This window comes from Manis pentadactyla, chromosome 2 (assembly GCF_030020395.1).
Source record: "Manis pentadactyla isolate mManPen7 chromosome 2, mManPen7.hap1, whole genome shotgun sequence".
In the NCBI taxonomy this organism is placed as follows: Eukaryota; Metazoa; Chordata; class Mammalia; order Pholidota; family Manidae; genus Manis; species Manis pentadactyla.
In genome coordinates, this window is record NC_080020.1 from 178,201,581 (window position 1) to 178,219,005 (window position 17,425).

At 34.8% G+C, this 17,425-nt stretch overlaps 1 protein-coding gene and 1 pseudogene across 1 annotated transcript in view; both read left to right on the plus strand.

The window, feature by feature from the left end:
- The window catches only part of PPP3R1 (protein phosphatase 3 regulatory subunit B, alpha), an 80,969-nt gene that overhangs the window by 24,759 nt on the left and 38,785 nt on the right, over positions 1-17,425 (plus strand). Inside the window, exon 2 of the mRNA XM_036908224.2 lies at positions 15,383-15,422. Within this exon, the coding sequence (XP_036764119.1) occupies positions 15,383-15,422 (40 nt within the window). The remainder of the gene's footprint in view (positions 1-15,382; positions 15,423-17,425) is intronic.
- Positions 9,174-11,376, plus strand: LOC130682578 (translationally-controlled tumor protein-like; annotated as a pseudogene).

Consider the following 17,425-nt stretch of genomic DNA (forward strand, 5'->3'; position numbering starts at 1 on the left):
AAGTAAGGGTAAATACAGTAGACTTTCCTTCTCCTTTTGAGTTTTCTAAATTATGTTTGACAGTTGAAGCAAAAATTATAACTAGGTTTGGGTCTGATAATGGTTATAAAGGTATGTAGAAAAAAATATTTTAAGACAGCTGTAAGTAAGGGAGGGTAAAATGATGACACCAGTATATTGTGAAAATTTATGTACATATAATGTAACATATACATTATGTATAAGAAAGGTATACAAAGAGGTATACTTAAAAACATAAGATAAATCAAAATGGATTTCCAGAAATGTTCAGGAAGGCATGGTAAAACAGAATGTACAGGAAACAAAAAGTAAAATGGCACATTAAGCCCCAACATAACCCATAATACCATGAAATGTACATGGCCTAAATACACCAATTATAAAACAGATACTGGCAGAGTAAAAACTTGACTCAGCTTTATCTACAAGAAACTCACTTCAAACAATAATGTAGGCAGATTGAAAGTAAAGGAAGGAATAAGATAAATAATGCAAACATTAATCCTAAGAAAGCACGAATGACTGTATTAGTAATATAAAGTGACCTCAGGGCAAAGACAATTACCAGACACTTAGTGGTTACTCCTAATGATAAAAGGGTAAATCCATCAGATAGCAATTTTAATGTGTTTGTATCATATAAAGCTACACAATACATGAAATAAAAAATGTATAGAATTGCATGAAGAAACAGACAAGTCTAAATTTATAGTTGTAGACTCCAAGACCTCTTTCTCAACAAGTGGTAGAACAACTAAGCAGAAAATCAGCAAGGATCTAGAAGCACTCAACAACACAGTAGTATCTAATTGACATTTACAAGCCACTCCGCCAAACAGCAGTGGAATACAGCTAGCTGCCTTTAAAGTGCCTGCAGAACACTTACCAAGGTAAGCTATAACCTGGGCCAAAACAAACCTCAACAAATGCAAAAGAATTGAAGTCATACAAAATGTGTTCTCTGACCACAATGAAGTTAAACCTGAAGTCTATAACAAAGATAACTGGAACATCACTGAACACTTGAAAACTACTAATAAGTATACCTCTAAATAATCCATAGGTCAAAGAGGAAATCTCAAGGGTGATAGAAATACTTCAAATGAAAACAGTACAACCTATTGAAATGTGTGGGGCATAGCTAAAGCAGTGGTGAGAAGGAAATTTATAGCACTAAATCCACACTTTGGAAAAGAGAAAACAAATCTCAAAACTAATAATATATAATTCTCTCTCTTTTTTTAAAGCAACATCTTCCCAAAGCAAGGGGAAGGAAGGACATAAAGATAAAAGTAAAAGTCAGTGAAACTGAAAACAGAAAAATAGAGAAAATCAATGAAAGACCTGGTGCTTCAAAAAGATCAATAAATTGACAAACCTCTAGACAGAGACTGAGAAGAATAAAAGAAGAAACAAAAGTATCAGGAATGAAATAGAGGTTATCGCCATAGACCCTGCAGACATGAAAAAGATAATGGAATACTATGAGAAAACTACACACACAAATTTGACAGCTTTGATGCCATGCAACAGTTGCTTGAAAAATACAAACTACCATACCTCACCCAGTATGAAATAGATAACTTTTTAATAGCCCCATTGCCTTAATACCAAAATCAAAGACAACTAAAATCAAAAGAAAACTAGTGAGCAATATTCCCATATTAATGTTAAGTGGAGAAATCCATAGCAAGTTAAGTAGTCTGTGAAAAAAAATTGTATACCATGACCAACTATGGTTCACTGCAGGGATGCAGGGCTGGTTCACTGTTTGAAACTCAATATAAATAACTCACTGTGTAAACATGTTAAAGAAGAAAAATCACATGATTACATTATTTAATGGAGAAACAAAGGTTTGATAAAATTCAGGACCCATTCTTGATTAAAAAAATATACAGGGGTAACTATAAGCTGGATAAGAAACATCTATTAAAAAACTTGTAGCATTAACGTTATACTTAATGGGGACTGACTGCTTTTCCTATGCGATCCAGTAACAAGGCAGAGATACCTGCTTTCACCACTCTTTCAGCATAGTTCTGAAAATTCTAGCCAGTGTGATAAGGCAAAGAAGGATATGAAAGGAAGAAAAACTGTCCCCATTTGCAGATGACATGATTGACTACATAGAAAATCCTGAGAATTCATCAAGATTGTAGGATAGTTAATATTGGATAGTGGAGAAAAACTGGTTAGGTTAGGTGTTACTCACAGGAGTTTTAAATTGTAGAATTGAGTAATAGGTACGATTATTTCACTCTCCATTATTCAGTAAGATCTTTAAAATAGTTAACATATATCATGTACTTTTAAACATTTGCTGTATGAATTCAAGCAAGTTGCTGAATATAATTTTGGCAGGATTTACCAGGCTAGTGAATTTTAGGGTTTTTTCCTCTTAAGTCATTTGACAAGTATAGATATGTTAATGACTTCTGTTGGAAAACTAGTCACTTTTTAACAATGCTGTATTGTCTTAACAAATATTCCTGCCATGTGATAGCACTATAATCTTTACTGAGTAGCCACAAAATCCGTAGTGCCAGATTTGTTGCTGTAACTAAGGTCATGTTTGATTTATATTGCTAACAACTTGTACTTCTGAGATTTACTGTCTTTTCCTTTCTTTGCACTTACTATTGTACTAGCCTCCAAAAGAGAGTAATAAAAATTAAGTAAACTCTATTTGGGAAACTTTGTCTCTTGGCACAAACAGGATGCTTTAAGGAGTTCCTTGACATTCTGTGTCTGTGTTCTTTCCCCCTTTCATCCTCCTTTCTTTCCCACTTTCCATATTTAAATACGCCTAGCATCTTAAATAGTAGTCAAAAAATTTAACACAGCCAGAAGGACCCCTTGAAATAATCTAACTTTCTTCTTCCATGGACAAGTCAGTACCTAGAAGGAAGGGTACTTGTGGCCTTAACAGCCTGATAAAGACTTGTCCCTGTAAGTCCACAGATAACAGGTTATCTCTTGCTTATGTCCTTTGATCTTTTCACTTTGTTCCCCCAAGTTCACCCACCCAGTTTCACACCTTTTTTATACTTCTGAGAATAAGGAATATCTGTTCTGTAAGTATTCAGATGGTCAGTGATTTTACTACAGAAAAAAATGGATTTTGTTAACAGTAATTACTTTAAGCAGTGGGAAGTTTGGCAGTCTCTGTCTTTCAGCAAAGACATTTGGATTGATTACACTTTTTCTTAAAGTCATATTATTCAGCATTGTTTTTGAAATTTCATATGATTATCAATTTTGGTACACATTAAATCAGTAGGAACATGGAAATATTTTCTGAAGAAATTTCTGGCAAATGAAATATTTTTGAATATCTCTTATCTCATTTTGTTTAGAGTTCATTTGATCTTAAAACAAGATGTGAGATAATAAAAATACATTTTATAGCAGAGGCAGAGACAGGATTACAGACCTGTGGACTGTTGGATGCAGACGTAATTCTAGTGCTCGACCTATCTCTGGAAGAACAAGCCAGTACATCTGTGGTAATTCAAGGAAGAAACAGTTGAGTACTTTTGAAGAAAGTCTTAATGAAGACCAATAGTCCAAGAGCATCAGTGTGTCAGAATTCCCACTCAGTCAACTACTTTGGCCCTCCTCAAGAATTGAACTAGCTCATTAAAAATTGTAAACTGCGATGTCATCCAGATTTGTGTCTTTTCCAGGAAGAAAAAATTGCCAGCTTGAGAATTTAAATCCTCAGTTGACGAGAATGTTATACTGTGGGGTCGTGTTGCTTGCTCCATTTCATATTAGGTATAATTTGAAGCAAGAGGTCTGACAGTAAAATATGTATCAATTGTATGTGATCTTTTCAGACCTCTTTGAAGCTAGTTGTGGATCTGGTACCTTCTTAAAGGATCCTGGGAAGGACATCTGTCTCTCTCTTCCAAATATTATTCCTATTTACATGACACAGTGAACTGTGTCACAAAATGTGATTCCTTTAAGTTAAACACTTGTTCTACAAGTGTGTCTCTCTTTCAGAACACAGATATTCCCAGAGAATGATGAGCTATAAGAAATTGAGAGTGATTCCAACTCCATGTATTTTTTTAAGAATTCTTTCCTTGTTTTCATTATTTCTAGAGAAGATTCATGGCAATGCAAACAATACTGGGTGCCTAAAATAGGGAAAGCAAAAATAACTTAGACCACCAAAGATAAATTTCTAGTTTAAAATAATACTCAGTGTCTGACTTGTCTTTTAAAGCAACTCTGTATTACTCCAAACCCTTGAGGAGCTTATGCTTCCTGAATATGAAGTATTTTAAATTTTATCATGGAGGCAGGCAGAAAACTCTTAGCCTCAAACTGCTGCAGCAGTCTTGAAGTCAATAAATCTTATGTGCCTCAAAACAACTTTCTATAAACTCTCTTTATAAAAGAAAATAGGAAGGATGCTTTTAAAGAATGTCTTGGTAAACACCAGATTTAGCATCTCAAGTAGTCATGTCCCATTGGATCATCTTATCTAACATATATTAAATTTGTGGTGACGGAGGTAAAAACTTAGACTTGAAACAAAGAATTTAGATAAATGAAGATATTTTCTGAAAACATTATGACAATAACAGCATTTAAGCATTTCAAAATGATTACCAGATAAGGTATAAATTCAAAAGTGAGATATTCACAATGAGGTATATTACTAAAACTTTTTAACCTTTTCCTCATAATTACAGGCTTTGGTTTGGAAGTCATTACAATCATAATGGTTCCAAAAAATGAAGTTATTAATAATTTTACATGAAATCATGGTAAAATAAATAAATCATACAGTTTTCATCACAAAGAAATGAATGCAAACTTTCAGAACTCCAGACAAAACTCTCAGTGACGAAGTGAAAATTTTGACTAGTTTAAGTATCAAAGATTAGATGTTGAAATGCCCCATTTGCCCTCTTTACCTCTTGTGACAGTTGAAAATCAGGCAGAAAATTCTTAAAGGCTCAAAACATCATACAAATTAAGATTTTCTTACTCCTGTTGGGACCATGCAAACTATTGAGTCATTACAGTGCATTCTCATTAGAACAAGTAATGAGGTGAGAAGCAGCTCCATTTCTGCTTCCTCCAAGTTGGAAAACATATGGAGCAAAAATTGGACAGGCACAAAGTGAATGAGCCACATACCACTGTCTGAACTCCGAGACAAGAAAGCATTCATTACACATGTGCACATCTGCACAAGCCCATATGCTTCCCAGTAAGAAAAGAAAAGAAAAAATAAATAAATAAAAATAAATTTTATAGATGCATACTGTGAAATTTGGACTACTTTCAAAAGGCTTGCTGTCAGAATATTACACAATTTAATAGACTTTTAAAAGGTGACATTATTATCTTGGTTATAGGCTTTCCTTGTGAACTAAAATATTACAAAAGTATTAGAAACTGCTTGTGTATTTAAAGTGTATGTAGGTCCAAATGCTTAATAGATACTCATTATGAAAAGTGAGCATCAAGGAAAGTGAAAATCTCAAGTTCTTTAATAACTGGACTTTGAAGAATTGGTTGAGTCTCCTAATTGCCCTTAATCTAACCATGTTCTCAACACACTATTGCTTAAAATGCTGCCTAAACCAAGTTTGTAAGGTTATCTAGATTTTTACATGCACCCATAAAATTCTTTCTTGAATAAACAGAATATCAAAATATATGTTGATAATCTGACAAGGGATAAAGAGATAAAAAGACAGTTGCTGCCTTCGTGAAGTTTAAAATCTGAGAAGGGGACTAAGTAAAGGATGAATTATAAGGGTCAAATTATTATAACTAAATAGTCTCTAGTTTCTCATGGTACTACAAGATTAATCTGAAAAATATGTAGTTTGCTCCCTTGAAATGCAGATGCATCTTACAAAAATAAATATCTGGATAGTTTCGAATAGTGAATAATTGTGTGACAGGAAACTTAAAAAGTGATGAGATGTTTATCTTTTTTAACTAGGCACTTAAATCTGTTATGAAACAATTCCATTATACTTGGGACTATTTACTAAATTGTAAGAATGATCTTTATTGAAGTATAACTTACACCTAATAAAGTAACCAGTTTTAAGCATACAGTTAATGTGTCTTGACAAATGTATGTAGTTTTGTAAGGACCACCACAGTCAAGATGCAGAACATTTCTTTCACTCTGTTACCTGATAACCCTTTGCATTCACCCCCCACTTGTGGCGTCCCCTGATCCTTCAGTAACTATAGTTTGCCTTTTCTAACATTTATAAATGGAATCATGAGCATGTAATGTTTTCTATCAGGATTCTTTTGCTTAGCATATTGCTTTTGAGATTCATTTGGGATAAACTCATGATGTATCAGTGTAGTCTTCCTATTCATTACTGAGTTATACTCCATTGTCTGGATATGCCACAGTTTATCCATTTGACAGTTGATGGACATTTAGATTGTTTCTTGTTTGGCCTATTAACAGTATAACTTCTGTGGATACATTTGGGCAGATCTTTGTATGCACGTGTTTTCATTTCTGAAAGTTATGCTAAATTTAATACTTAGAACCCACCAAACTGTTTTCCAAAATGGCTGTAATTTAGAATTCCCATCAGCAGTATACAAAAATTTCAATTCCTCCACATCTTTTCCAACACTTGGTATGTCAACATTTTTACTTTTAGCCACATATATATGTCTGGGTGTTAATTTTCTGTTGCTATGTAACAAATTACTATAAATGTAGTGGCTTCAAACAGCACTTATTATTCATAGCTCTGTAGATCAGGAGTTCAGCATGGGGTCTCTCTTCATTGTATCATAGTGTTGAAATCTAGGTGTCTGGATTTCAAACAAATCTTCTGGGGAATATTCTGTTTCCAAGGTTATTTAGATTCTTGGAAGAATTCATTTCCTTTCTGTTGGAGGTTTGAGGTCTCTGCTTGCTCACTGTCAGTCGAAGGCCACTCTGAGCTCCTAGAGAGGCTGCCTGCCTTCGATTGCACATGGCCCACTTCATCTTCCTTGTGTTGGATTCTTATGAGGCTTTGAATCTCTGATTTCCCCTCTCTACTTCTAAAATTTAGGCTCTTATGATTAGCACAGACTTATCTGAATAATCTTATCCTAAGGTCAATTGATTTGGAATCTTAATTATACATACAAAATCCCTTTGCAGCAGTACCTAAATTAGTGTTTGAATAACTGGGAGGAAAATGTTTGTATGCCAGAGGCTGGGAATTTCAGAGAGCCATCTTAGAATTCTGCATAGCACATAACCATTTGTTCTAGTTTTAATTTGCATTCTTTAATGTTTAATGGTATGAAATATCTCTTCATGTGCTTATTTGCTATGTATATAGCATTTGTTGTGAAATGTCTCTTCAAATGTTGTCTTTTTTCCCCATATTGAATTACCTGAATGCCTTTGTCAAAAATCACTTGACTGACTGTATATCTTTTTTATTCCATTTTATTCTGTTTCATTGATTTTTTTTTGATATCATTAATCTACAATTATGTGAGGAACATCTTGTTTACTAGACTCCCCCAGTCACCAAGTTCCCCCCACATACCCATTGCAGTCACTGACCATCAGCATAGGAAGATGCTGTAGAATCACTACTTGTCTTCTCTGTGTTGTACAGCCCTCCCTGTACCCCCCCCCCACATTATACTTGCCAATCATAATGCCCCCTTTCTTCCCCTCCCCCCCTTATCCCTCCCTTCCCACCCATCCTCCCCAGTCCCTTTCCTTTTGGTAACTCTTAGTCCATTCTTGGGTTCTGTGAGTCTGCTGCTGTTATGCTCCTTCAGTTTTTTCTTTGTTCTTATACTCCACAGATGAGTGAAATCATTTGATACTTGTTTTTCTCTGCCTGGCTTATTTCACTGAGCATAATACCCTCTAGCTCCATCCATGTTGTTGTAAATGGTAGGATTTGTTTTCTTCTTACGGCTGAATAATATTCCATTGTGTATATGTACCACATCTTCTTTATCCATTCATCTACTGATGGACACTTAGGTTGCTTCCATTTCTTGGCTACTGTAAACAGTGCTGCGATAAACATAGGGTTGCATATGTCTTTGAAACTGGGCTGCTGCATTCTTAGGGTAAATTCCTAGCAGTAGAATTCCTGGGTCAAATGGTGTTTCTATTTTGAGTTTTTTGAGGAACCTCCATACTGCTTTCCTGTTCCATTGATTTTTATGTTTTTTCTTAACATCAATATTACTCTGTTGATGACTCTACCTTTATAATAATTCTTTAAGTCAGATAGTGCAACTTCAACATTTTTCATATTGGTTGACTACTTAAATCCATTGCAATTCCCTGTTTTCTAATCAGTTTGTTGACTTCTATAAAATATTTTACTGGATTTTGATTGAGGTTGTTTTCTGTCAGTAGATCAGTATAGGGAGAGTTGCCATCTTAACAGTGAGCTGATCTGTGACTGTGATAAAGTTCTCTTTTTTTAGATCATCTTATAATTTCCCTAAGCTGTGTTTCAGTCTTCATTGTACAGTTCTTGCACATATTTTTATTAGCTTTACCAGGAAGTATTTTGTATTTCTGATGGTTTTCTAAGTGAAAATATTTTCTTAATTTCATTTTCCAGTTGTTAATGAAATAGAGAAATACATTTGATTTTCATACATTGAGCTTGTATCCTGTGACCTCCCTTTATTCATTTATTAGATCTGATAATTTTTTTTTGTAATTTGTTTAGGATTTGTGTACATATACATACATGTCATCTGTGAGTAAAGGCAGTTTAACTTCCTCTTCCCAGTCTGTTTACCTTTTATTTCTTCTGCCTTGCCTTATTTCCCTGGTGCAGATATTTTTATCTTGTTCCTGATCTTAGGGAAGAGGCATTTAGTCTTTTACCATATTAAGTATGATATTAACTGTAGGCTTCTTGTAGATACAGGAAGATCTTTAGTTTGCTGAATTGGTCTTAGTATCATGAGTGGGTGTTGAAATTGGTCAGATGCTTTTATCTGTTGAGATAATTATGGTGTTTTTTTTCTTTTTCGTTTGTTATTGTAGTGAATGAGATTGATTTTGGGTATTAAACCAACCTGGCATTGCTGGGGTATAATTCTCAGTTGGTGATGGCGTTTTAGTCTTTTAAACATTTTTCTGGCTTTACCCTCTGCTCTGGCTGCATCGTGCTCACTGGGAACTTAGGGATCCTGCTAAACTAGTGTTGCTGTTGTCTCCCTCCAGCCACCATCATGATCATTTACCAGGACCTTGTCAGCTATGATGAGGTATTCTCCCACATCTACAGTGTCAGGGAGGTCACTGATGGGCTCTGCCTGAAGGTTAAGGGGAAGATGGTCAGTAGGACAGAGGGTAACATTGATGACTCTCTCATTGGGTGGAAGTGCCTCCGTTGAAGGCCCTGAGGGCAGTTACCAAAAGTACCTTTGATAATACCATGAACCATCTCTTGCAGGAAATTAGCTTCACAAAAGAAGCCTATGAGAAATACATCAAAAGATTATATGAAATCAAAGGCAAACTTGAAGAACAGAGACCAGAAAGAGTAAAACCTTTTATGACTGGGGCCACAGAACAAATAAAGCACATCATTGCTGGTTTCAAAAACTACCAGTTTTTTATTGGTGAAACATGAGTCCAGGTGGCATGGTTGCTCTGCTGGATGCTGTGAGGATGGTGTGACCCCATATATGATTTTCTTTAAGGATGGTTTAGAAGTGGAAATATGTTAACAAACTTAGCTCTCTGGATCTGTCACCTGCTGTCGTAACTGGATGCTGCTTTTCATCCATACAACACCAGGACTTAGACAAATGGGACTGATGTCATCTTGAGCTCTTAAAATTTTAACTTTGATATATTTGGAGTAGAGGCATTGTTTCAAAGAAAAAAACATGTCATGTACGTTGTCTAAAAATAAAATGCATTTAAGCTCATTTGAGAGAATGCCTCTTAGTTTAATATGTATTTAAATCCATCCTGTATAGTGTTCCCAGAGACACTAGAGCCTGGTCATAGACTACTGCTAGAAAGCATGAAACTGTCTTCAGGTAACTCTATAGTGAAAACTACTTCTGAGACTGAAATATAAAAACCAGGAATCAAAAGCCTTAATAGTGAGGTAAAGGGAAAGACCATGCTCATAGCAGTGCCAACATTTGAAGTGGGGAAACACATCTCATCACCTACAAATGGAAAGTGATGAATCTGTTATCTACAAATCTCTCCACCTCTGGAAGAGATTACCAAAAGAATAATATTTTTTTTCTGTTTTGCTCAAATATTGTTAAGGATTTTTTGCATCCATGGTCATGAAGAAATACTGTAGTATAGTTTTATATTTTGTAATGTCATTGTCTGATTTTGGTATCAGGGTAATACTGGCTTCATAAAATGAGCTAAGAACTGTTCCCTCTCCTGTTTTCTGAAGGAATTTGTGTAGGATTGATATGTTTTTGAATTTCAGATACATGATAATTGACCAGTGAAGCCATCTGGGTCTTGTAGTTTCCTTTGTAGGAAGATTTTTAACTCAAATTCAGTTTACCAGCTATAGAACCATTTAGCTTTTCTTTTTTTTTCTCGAGTCAGTTTTGGAAAGTCTTTCTTTCAAGAAACTTGGCCATTTTCCTTTTAATATCTAGAATTTGTAGTATTTTGTTTCAGGGTTCATTTATTGGCCTTTTCCAAAACATGAGTTTTTGGTTTTACTTACTTTTTGTATACTTTCTCTTTCATTGATTCTGCTTTTTTCCCCTTCTGCCTTCTTTTCTTCAGGATTAATTTTTCTTTTTCTAGCTTTTTTAGGTGGGAACAGATCACTGTGTTTTAGTCTCTTGTAAGAACATTTTCCTCAAAACACTGCTTAACCTGCATCCCGTAAAGTCTGACATCCCATGAAGTTCTGTTTTCACTCTATTCAAGTATTTCCTGATTTCTCTTGTCATTTCCTCTGTGACTCATGAGTTATTTAGAATCGTGTTGTTTCATTTCCAAATACTTGGATATTTGCAAATATCTTTCCAGTTTAATTCCATCGTAATGAGAGATGATATTCTATATGATTTCAAACCTTTTAAGTTACTGAGACATTTTTTGAGGCTCAGGATAATGTCTCTTCATGAATGTTTGATATGCACTGGAAAAGAATAATCTGTTATAGGACATGTTAGTTGATAGTGTGCTTCTGAAATCTAATATAACTACTGGGCTGGTTGGTTGGTTGGTTTTTGGTCTACTTGTGTTTTGGCAGTTATGGTGAGAGAAATGTTAGAATCTTCAAACAAGATTGTTTTCCTTTCAGTTCTCTGTTTGCTTTCATTTATTTTGAAGCATTATTATTAAGCATATATGTGTGTGTGTGTGTGTGTGTGTGTGTGTGTGTGTGTGTGTGTGTATGTAACCTTAAATATATTGTGATATTATGACTTATAATAAACATGTATATAAGGGTTCTGGGACCAAATTACAATGTGTATGGGTTTTTTCCCCACCTATCCACACAAAGTTGAACAGTTGGGTGTCCTACAATTTAACTGAATTCTGACACTGGTCTACCCAGAGATAGTATCAGATTCCACAGGTTAAGGCTCAGTCCTGCAAGACTGCCCCTTCTCTGTCCCCTTCAGATATCAATTGCAAGTCCAGGTCCGTCACCTGGGGTTCTGACCAACTAGCTATAGAGTGGACGTTCCAGTAACCCCTTCTTGTGGGTTGGTTGATTTGCTGGAGAGACTCACAGAAATCAAAAATGTTTTACTTACTAGATAACCAATTTATTATAAAAGAATATAACTTAAGAATAGACAGATGGATGAGATGCACAGAGCTATGTATGGAGGAAAGACAAGAAACTTCATGTCCTTTCAGGCACTCCATTCTCCTGCATTTCTGCATGTTCACCAAACCAGAAGCTCTTCAAGCCCTGTCCCTCCTGTTGAGTTTTTATGGAGCCTTGATTACATAGGCATGCTTGATTAAATCATTGACCAGTGGTAATTGATTCAACTCAGCCCTTCTTTCTTCCCTGGAGTGGGGCTTAAAAGTTCTAACCCTCTAATCATGTCCTTGGTTCTTCTGGCAATCAGCTCCTATCTTCAGGTGCTTTCTCAAAAGTCACCTCATTAACTACAAAAGACTTATTTGTCACTCTCCTCACTTAAACTCCAAAGGTTTTAGGAGCTCTGCACTAGAAATAATGAAGTCTGTATACTTTGTGTTATAAATCATAATATCATAATTATTTAGGATTGTTACATTTTTCTGATGAATTGACTCTAAACATTATGAAATGGCCCTCTTTTTCCCTGGTGTAAATATTCCTCGTTCTGAATCATATGCTTTCCAGATACTAGCTACTGTATTTTTCTTATGACTAGTGTATGTGCGGTATGTCTTTTTATATCTTTAGTTTTGACTTACCTGTAACCTATTTTGAGGGTAGGCTTGTAGATAGTTTGTAGTTCCATCTTTTTTTAATTGGAGTTACTAGGCTGTTTATACTTAACATAATCCTCTAGATGTTTGGATTTAAATCTGCCATCTTCGTATTTCTATTTTTTTCTCATTTGGTTTTGTTCTTTCTTTCTGATTATCTGCCTTCCTTTGGGTTAAATATTCTTTAAAATATTTATCTTTTTATTATAAAGTGGTTGTTGTAGGGTTTACAGTACACATCTTTAACATCATGCTCTACTTTCAAATAGTTGTAATTTTCTTTCATAGTGGAAGATCTTGATAATATACATTCATTTTTCTGTCTCACACTTGTGCTGCTGTTGTCACACATTTTACTTGTATGTATTATATACACTATAATATCTTGTTATGTTTTTGTTTAGTTATGTTTTAAAGACACTTAAAAATGAGAAAAAAATTTATTCTGTATCTACCTACATATTTACCATTTCTAGTAATCTTCATTCCTTGGCCTAGATCCAAATTTCTATCGAATACCATTTTTCTAATGCTGATTTTCTTGTGATGTTTCTTGTGGTGCATGTGTATGGAGCCTCTTTTTTCTTTTTTTGGTATCATTAATATACAGTTACATGAGCAACATTGTGGTTACTAGATACCCCCCATTATCAAGTCCCCACCACATACCCCATTACAGTCACTGTCCATCAGCGTAGTAAGATGCTATAGCATCACTACTTGTCATCTCTGTGCCATACTGCCTTCCCTGTGCACCCCCCCCCTACATCATATGTGCTAATCGTAATGTCCCTTACTCCCCTTCTTCTTCCCTTCCCACACCCCTCCACCTACCCAGTCCCTTTCCCTTTGGCAACTGTTAGTCCATTCTTGGGTTCTGTGAGTCTGCTTCTGTTTCGTTCCTTCAGTTTTTGCTTTGTTCTTTTGTGGAGCCTAATTCTTTTAGTTTTTGGCTACCTGGAAAAAGCATTTTGCCTTAACATTTGAAAGATATTTTTGCTGGGTACAAAATTAAACAGGTTGAGGTTGAAATAACCATTTGGGCATATGGATTCTATGTTTAGGAAAGAGATGAGGCCTTCAGTGTTGTTGGAAAAGCCTTGACGAATCCTAGTTTGAGCTGGTCCTTGTGTCTTGTGCATGCTGACTAGCAGGGAGTGATTAACAGGTAAAGGATGGATGCTATCATTACAGAGAATTGATAACACTAGTTAGTGGGTTGGAGAAATAAGGACCTGCTTTCAAAGTCCTTTCTGAAAGTACTACAACTACTGCCCTTCTATATAACATTAGAATATTTGAATATACTTTTATATCCTGAGAAGTTACTGAATAGAGCCTGAAAAACCATTTAGTATGGCACGATATATAGAAAATTCTATTTCAGTGCAGGCAAAAAAAAGTTTTTAGCTTAAAAAACAGTTGTTAATTGGTAAAAAATTCCTCACCAATGACAATCCAAAGTGCCCTTAATACTCTTTTGAGCCTCAGAAGAGACATATTTCATTTTAAGGTAGTGTGGAACAAGACTTTTTTTAAATGTACTTTTTAAATTTAGGCACGTTAAGAATATGTGAGGCCATTAAAGGAATCATTGTAAGAATCTTAAGATGAAGTAATGTGCAAAATAAGCAAAACTCCATCTTTGCTCATTAATAATGTCAAGTTTTATTAATGTTTACTAATTCTTCTGTCTTTTATATATATTTGATATTTAAAGTGACCTGGAGTTAAATTAACCAGTTCTGGAAAATTGCTATAGTTTGAGTAAAAGAGAGTAATTATTGCTGACATGATAAGAATTGAAGATGCTAATTTACTTTGACTTTAAGTTTATGTAGAATAAGAAATGCTTTTAGGAGTTCAAAATCCAGCCAGCCATACAAAATGGTTTTTCAGGCTCTATTCAATAACTTCTCAGAATATAAAAGTATATTCAAATATTCTAATGTTAATCCTGTTATACACGTATTGGTAGATTAGGTAATGGAAAGGTCAAGATTAGGTAAATGGAAAACAGGATGTATGATACTCAATTTTATTGCCAAACTTTAAAAACTCAGTTTACATTTCTTTGTATGTTGTAAACTTTTTAAAAGATCTTCATGAGTTTTAGCTCATGTGAATCTGTTACTTGGAATTTTTTAGTGTCTTAGATTTAGAACTACTTCTAGTTCCACTACTAGTCAAGTGGTATGATCTTCACCAGTTATTTGACTTCCCTGGGCTCAGTCATCAAGAATTACTAACTGTAGGTATCGGGCCAGGTCTGTAGGTTTTTTAAAGCAATTTTTTCTCTAAATAAATTTCTTAGGGAATCCTAGTGTTGGTATTATATTTTTATAAATTAGGAGTTGAGGTAAAGTATATTTATTTAGTCTGTCCATGAGATAAGGTTTCTCATGAAAACTTTGAATTGTTTGTCATACATTTGATCCACCTTCCTATTAATACTTTTATTTTCATTGCATGATATATAGAAAATTCTGTTTCAGTGCAGGCAAAAAAAAGTTTTTAACATTTTGTAGTCTCAGGAAACTCTTCAATTAAAATAGAGATGGCAAGAGAAGATTTATTCTGGTCTCTACCTCAAAATATGTTTACCCAGCAGGACACGTTAGAGCATTGACAGTCCCTGGTGTATTAAAATTTGGTATACAACATATTTAGGGTATTGAAAATGCTTAAATTAAATTTTAATAAAATATTTGATAAGTCTTAAGTGGCAGAGCCACAGTTTAGGCCTGTTTGATTCAAGAGCTCATTCTATCATACTGTATATTTTTCTTATCAAAATACATTATTTAGTAGATGTAGACATACTAGCTTTTGGCTTATTTCCCTATTTTTTGTGACTCAAAATACTTGTTTAACTTTCTAAGGAAGTTGGTGCCAATTTTGTGACTAATTTTTTTTCTCTCTCTCCAGGGAAATGAGGCAAGTTATCCTTTGGAAATGTGCTCACACTGTAAGTCGGATACTCTTGTTATCAAGAATTTCTTTTATTTACACATCTCTATATATGTATGTATATATATCATACACCTCTATAAATTGGGATAACAAAGTTGCCCTTAGCTATTTAAAATGGATAGTGAATTCGACTTAGTTTTTTTAAGTTATCAGAGAAGGGAAATATTTTGTATTTATTTAATATTAGTATAGTTATTTATACTTTTACTGCACTATTCTGTAGTTAAAAATCAACCCTCAGATCTCAGTGGCTTAACCAAACAGAAGTTTTCCAGATTAACAAAGTTTCAAGTATATAGTTAACTTATTTGTATTGTGATTACATAAAATAAAGTGCTTATTGAAGGCAAAACTAGACCAAGTAGCCATTGCAGAAGATCTTTCTAGGGAGGTGGAGAGTGTAAGAAGTGTGGTTCTTTCTGACTGTATTGGAGAAATAAAGAAAATGACAACATTAGAGATTGTTGGTTCAAAGCTCAGTCAGAAGGCCAAGGAGCTTAAATAAAAATGGTAAAGTCTCTTGTGTGGAAGGAAGGACAGTAATTGAGAAAGAGGGAGATTCTGAGAATCTGAATGGAGACCTTTGGTGAATGTAGATACCATTATGAGGTTCCCAGGCTCCCAAACCATTCTGAACCTTCCTTGCCCTCTCCATCCCTGTTTCATGAAGCTGGTCCTGCCTTGTTTGGAGACTTCCTAGGTTGCAATGAGGTGTTATTTTTGTCCAGTTAAAACCACTTCCCTAGTTGCTCATTATGTTTCATTAGTCTCCTTTCTTTAAAATACTTGTCAGTTTCTTTCATTCACTAACTTACAAATGAGCTCTGGATAGAATGCTCTTCTATCAGCTCTTGACTGCTGTCTTTTCTCTCAGTGTAAATGTTACCTCTTTAAAGATGTCCTCTCTCTCTCTCTCTGTGTTCTCAGATTCTCTGTCATGGGTTGTACCCTGTTAATTTTGTTCATAGCAATTACCGTTAAGCAGAAATTCCTTGTTTATTATTTCGTTTACCTTCCATTTTTTAACTCACGTAGTTTTTTAAGCTTTTAGAAAACAGTGATACTCTTACCCATGGTTCTGTCATCCCAACTACTATTTAAATTTTCTTTCATTGTTTCCTCTCAGCGTTCCTTTTATGAATTTTTTATATAATTATGATCATAGGTAGATATGCTTCTCTTTTAAACATGAAGATAAAATGTTTCAATCAGCATATTGTTAGAATTGACTAAAACCAAACCTAGTTATGACTCTTGAGGGGTTGGTATTAATAGTTTTATTGGAAGAGCCAAGCCCATTTATTTACATATTGTCTATGGCTGTTTCATGCTACAGTGGCAGAATTGGGTAGTTGCAACAGTGACCATATGGTCCACAAAACCTGAAATATTTACTGTATGGCCTTTTCCAGAAAAAGTTGTGAACCCTGTTATAGACTGTAGCAGTCTTCTGGATTTGAGAACTGTCACTCCTGCTACTGTCTAACCTATGTGAAATATGGTCAAGATAGAGTACTTGCAGACTGTTGTTCTGGGCTATCTAAATCTGTAATTCTTGTCTATGGCAAAATTAATGTGTTAGTTTTATAGTTTTTTTAGAATTGAAAGGATTTCACTCAAAATTGTGCCTTGCCACTTACTGTTCAGTTTGAACATGTGACAAAATTATTCATCCATTCGCTAGTGGGAGGAAGGAGGTGTGGAAGTCTGTAATTAGCTAGGCCTCAGGTCACAAATAGAGTTGGGATTGGCTGTTGGGAGTACAATTGGTAGGTATAAGGTACTAGGAAGTCAGGAACAAGAGGTCTTGAGGGAGTACTTTCCAAGTTCTTCTACTCTCCTATTAAATCTGGGACCAAGAGTCATTTACTTGGTTGTAAAGAAAAATGTACCAGGGCAAAAGGTGAGATGGATGTTCCCTTCTGTACATCCAGAATGGAAAAAGCCCAAGCTTTTATAAATGTGTGGTGAATATTTGAAATATATTTCATGCACTGT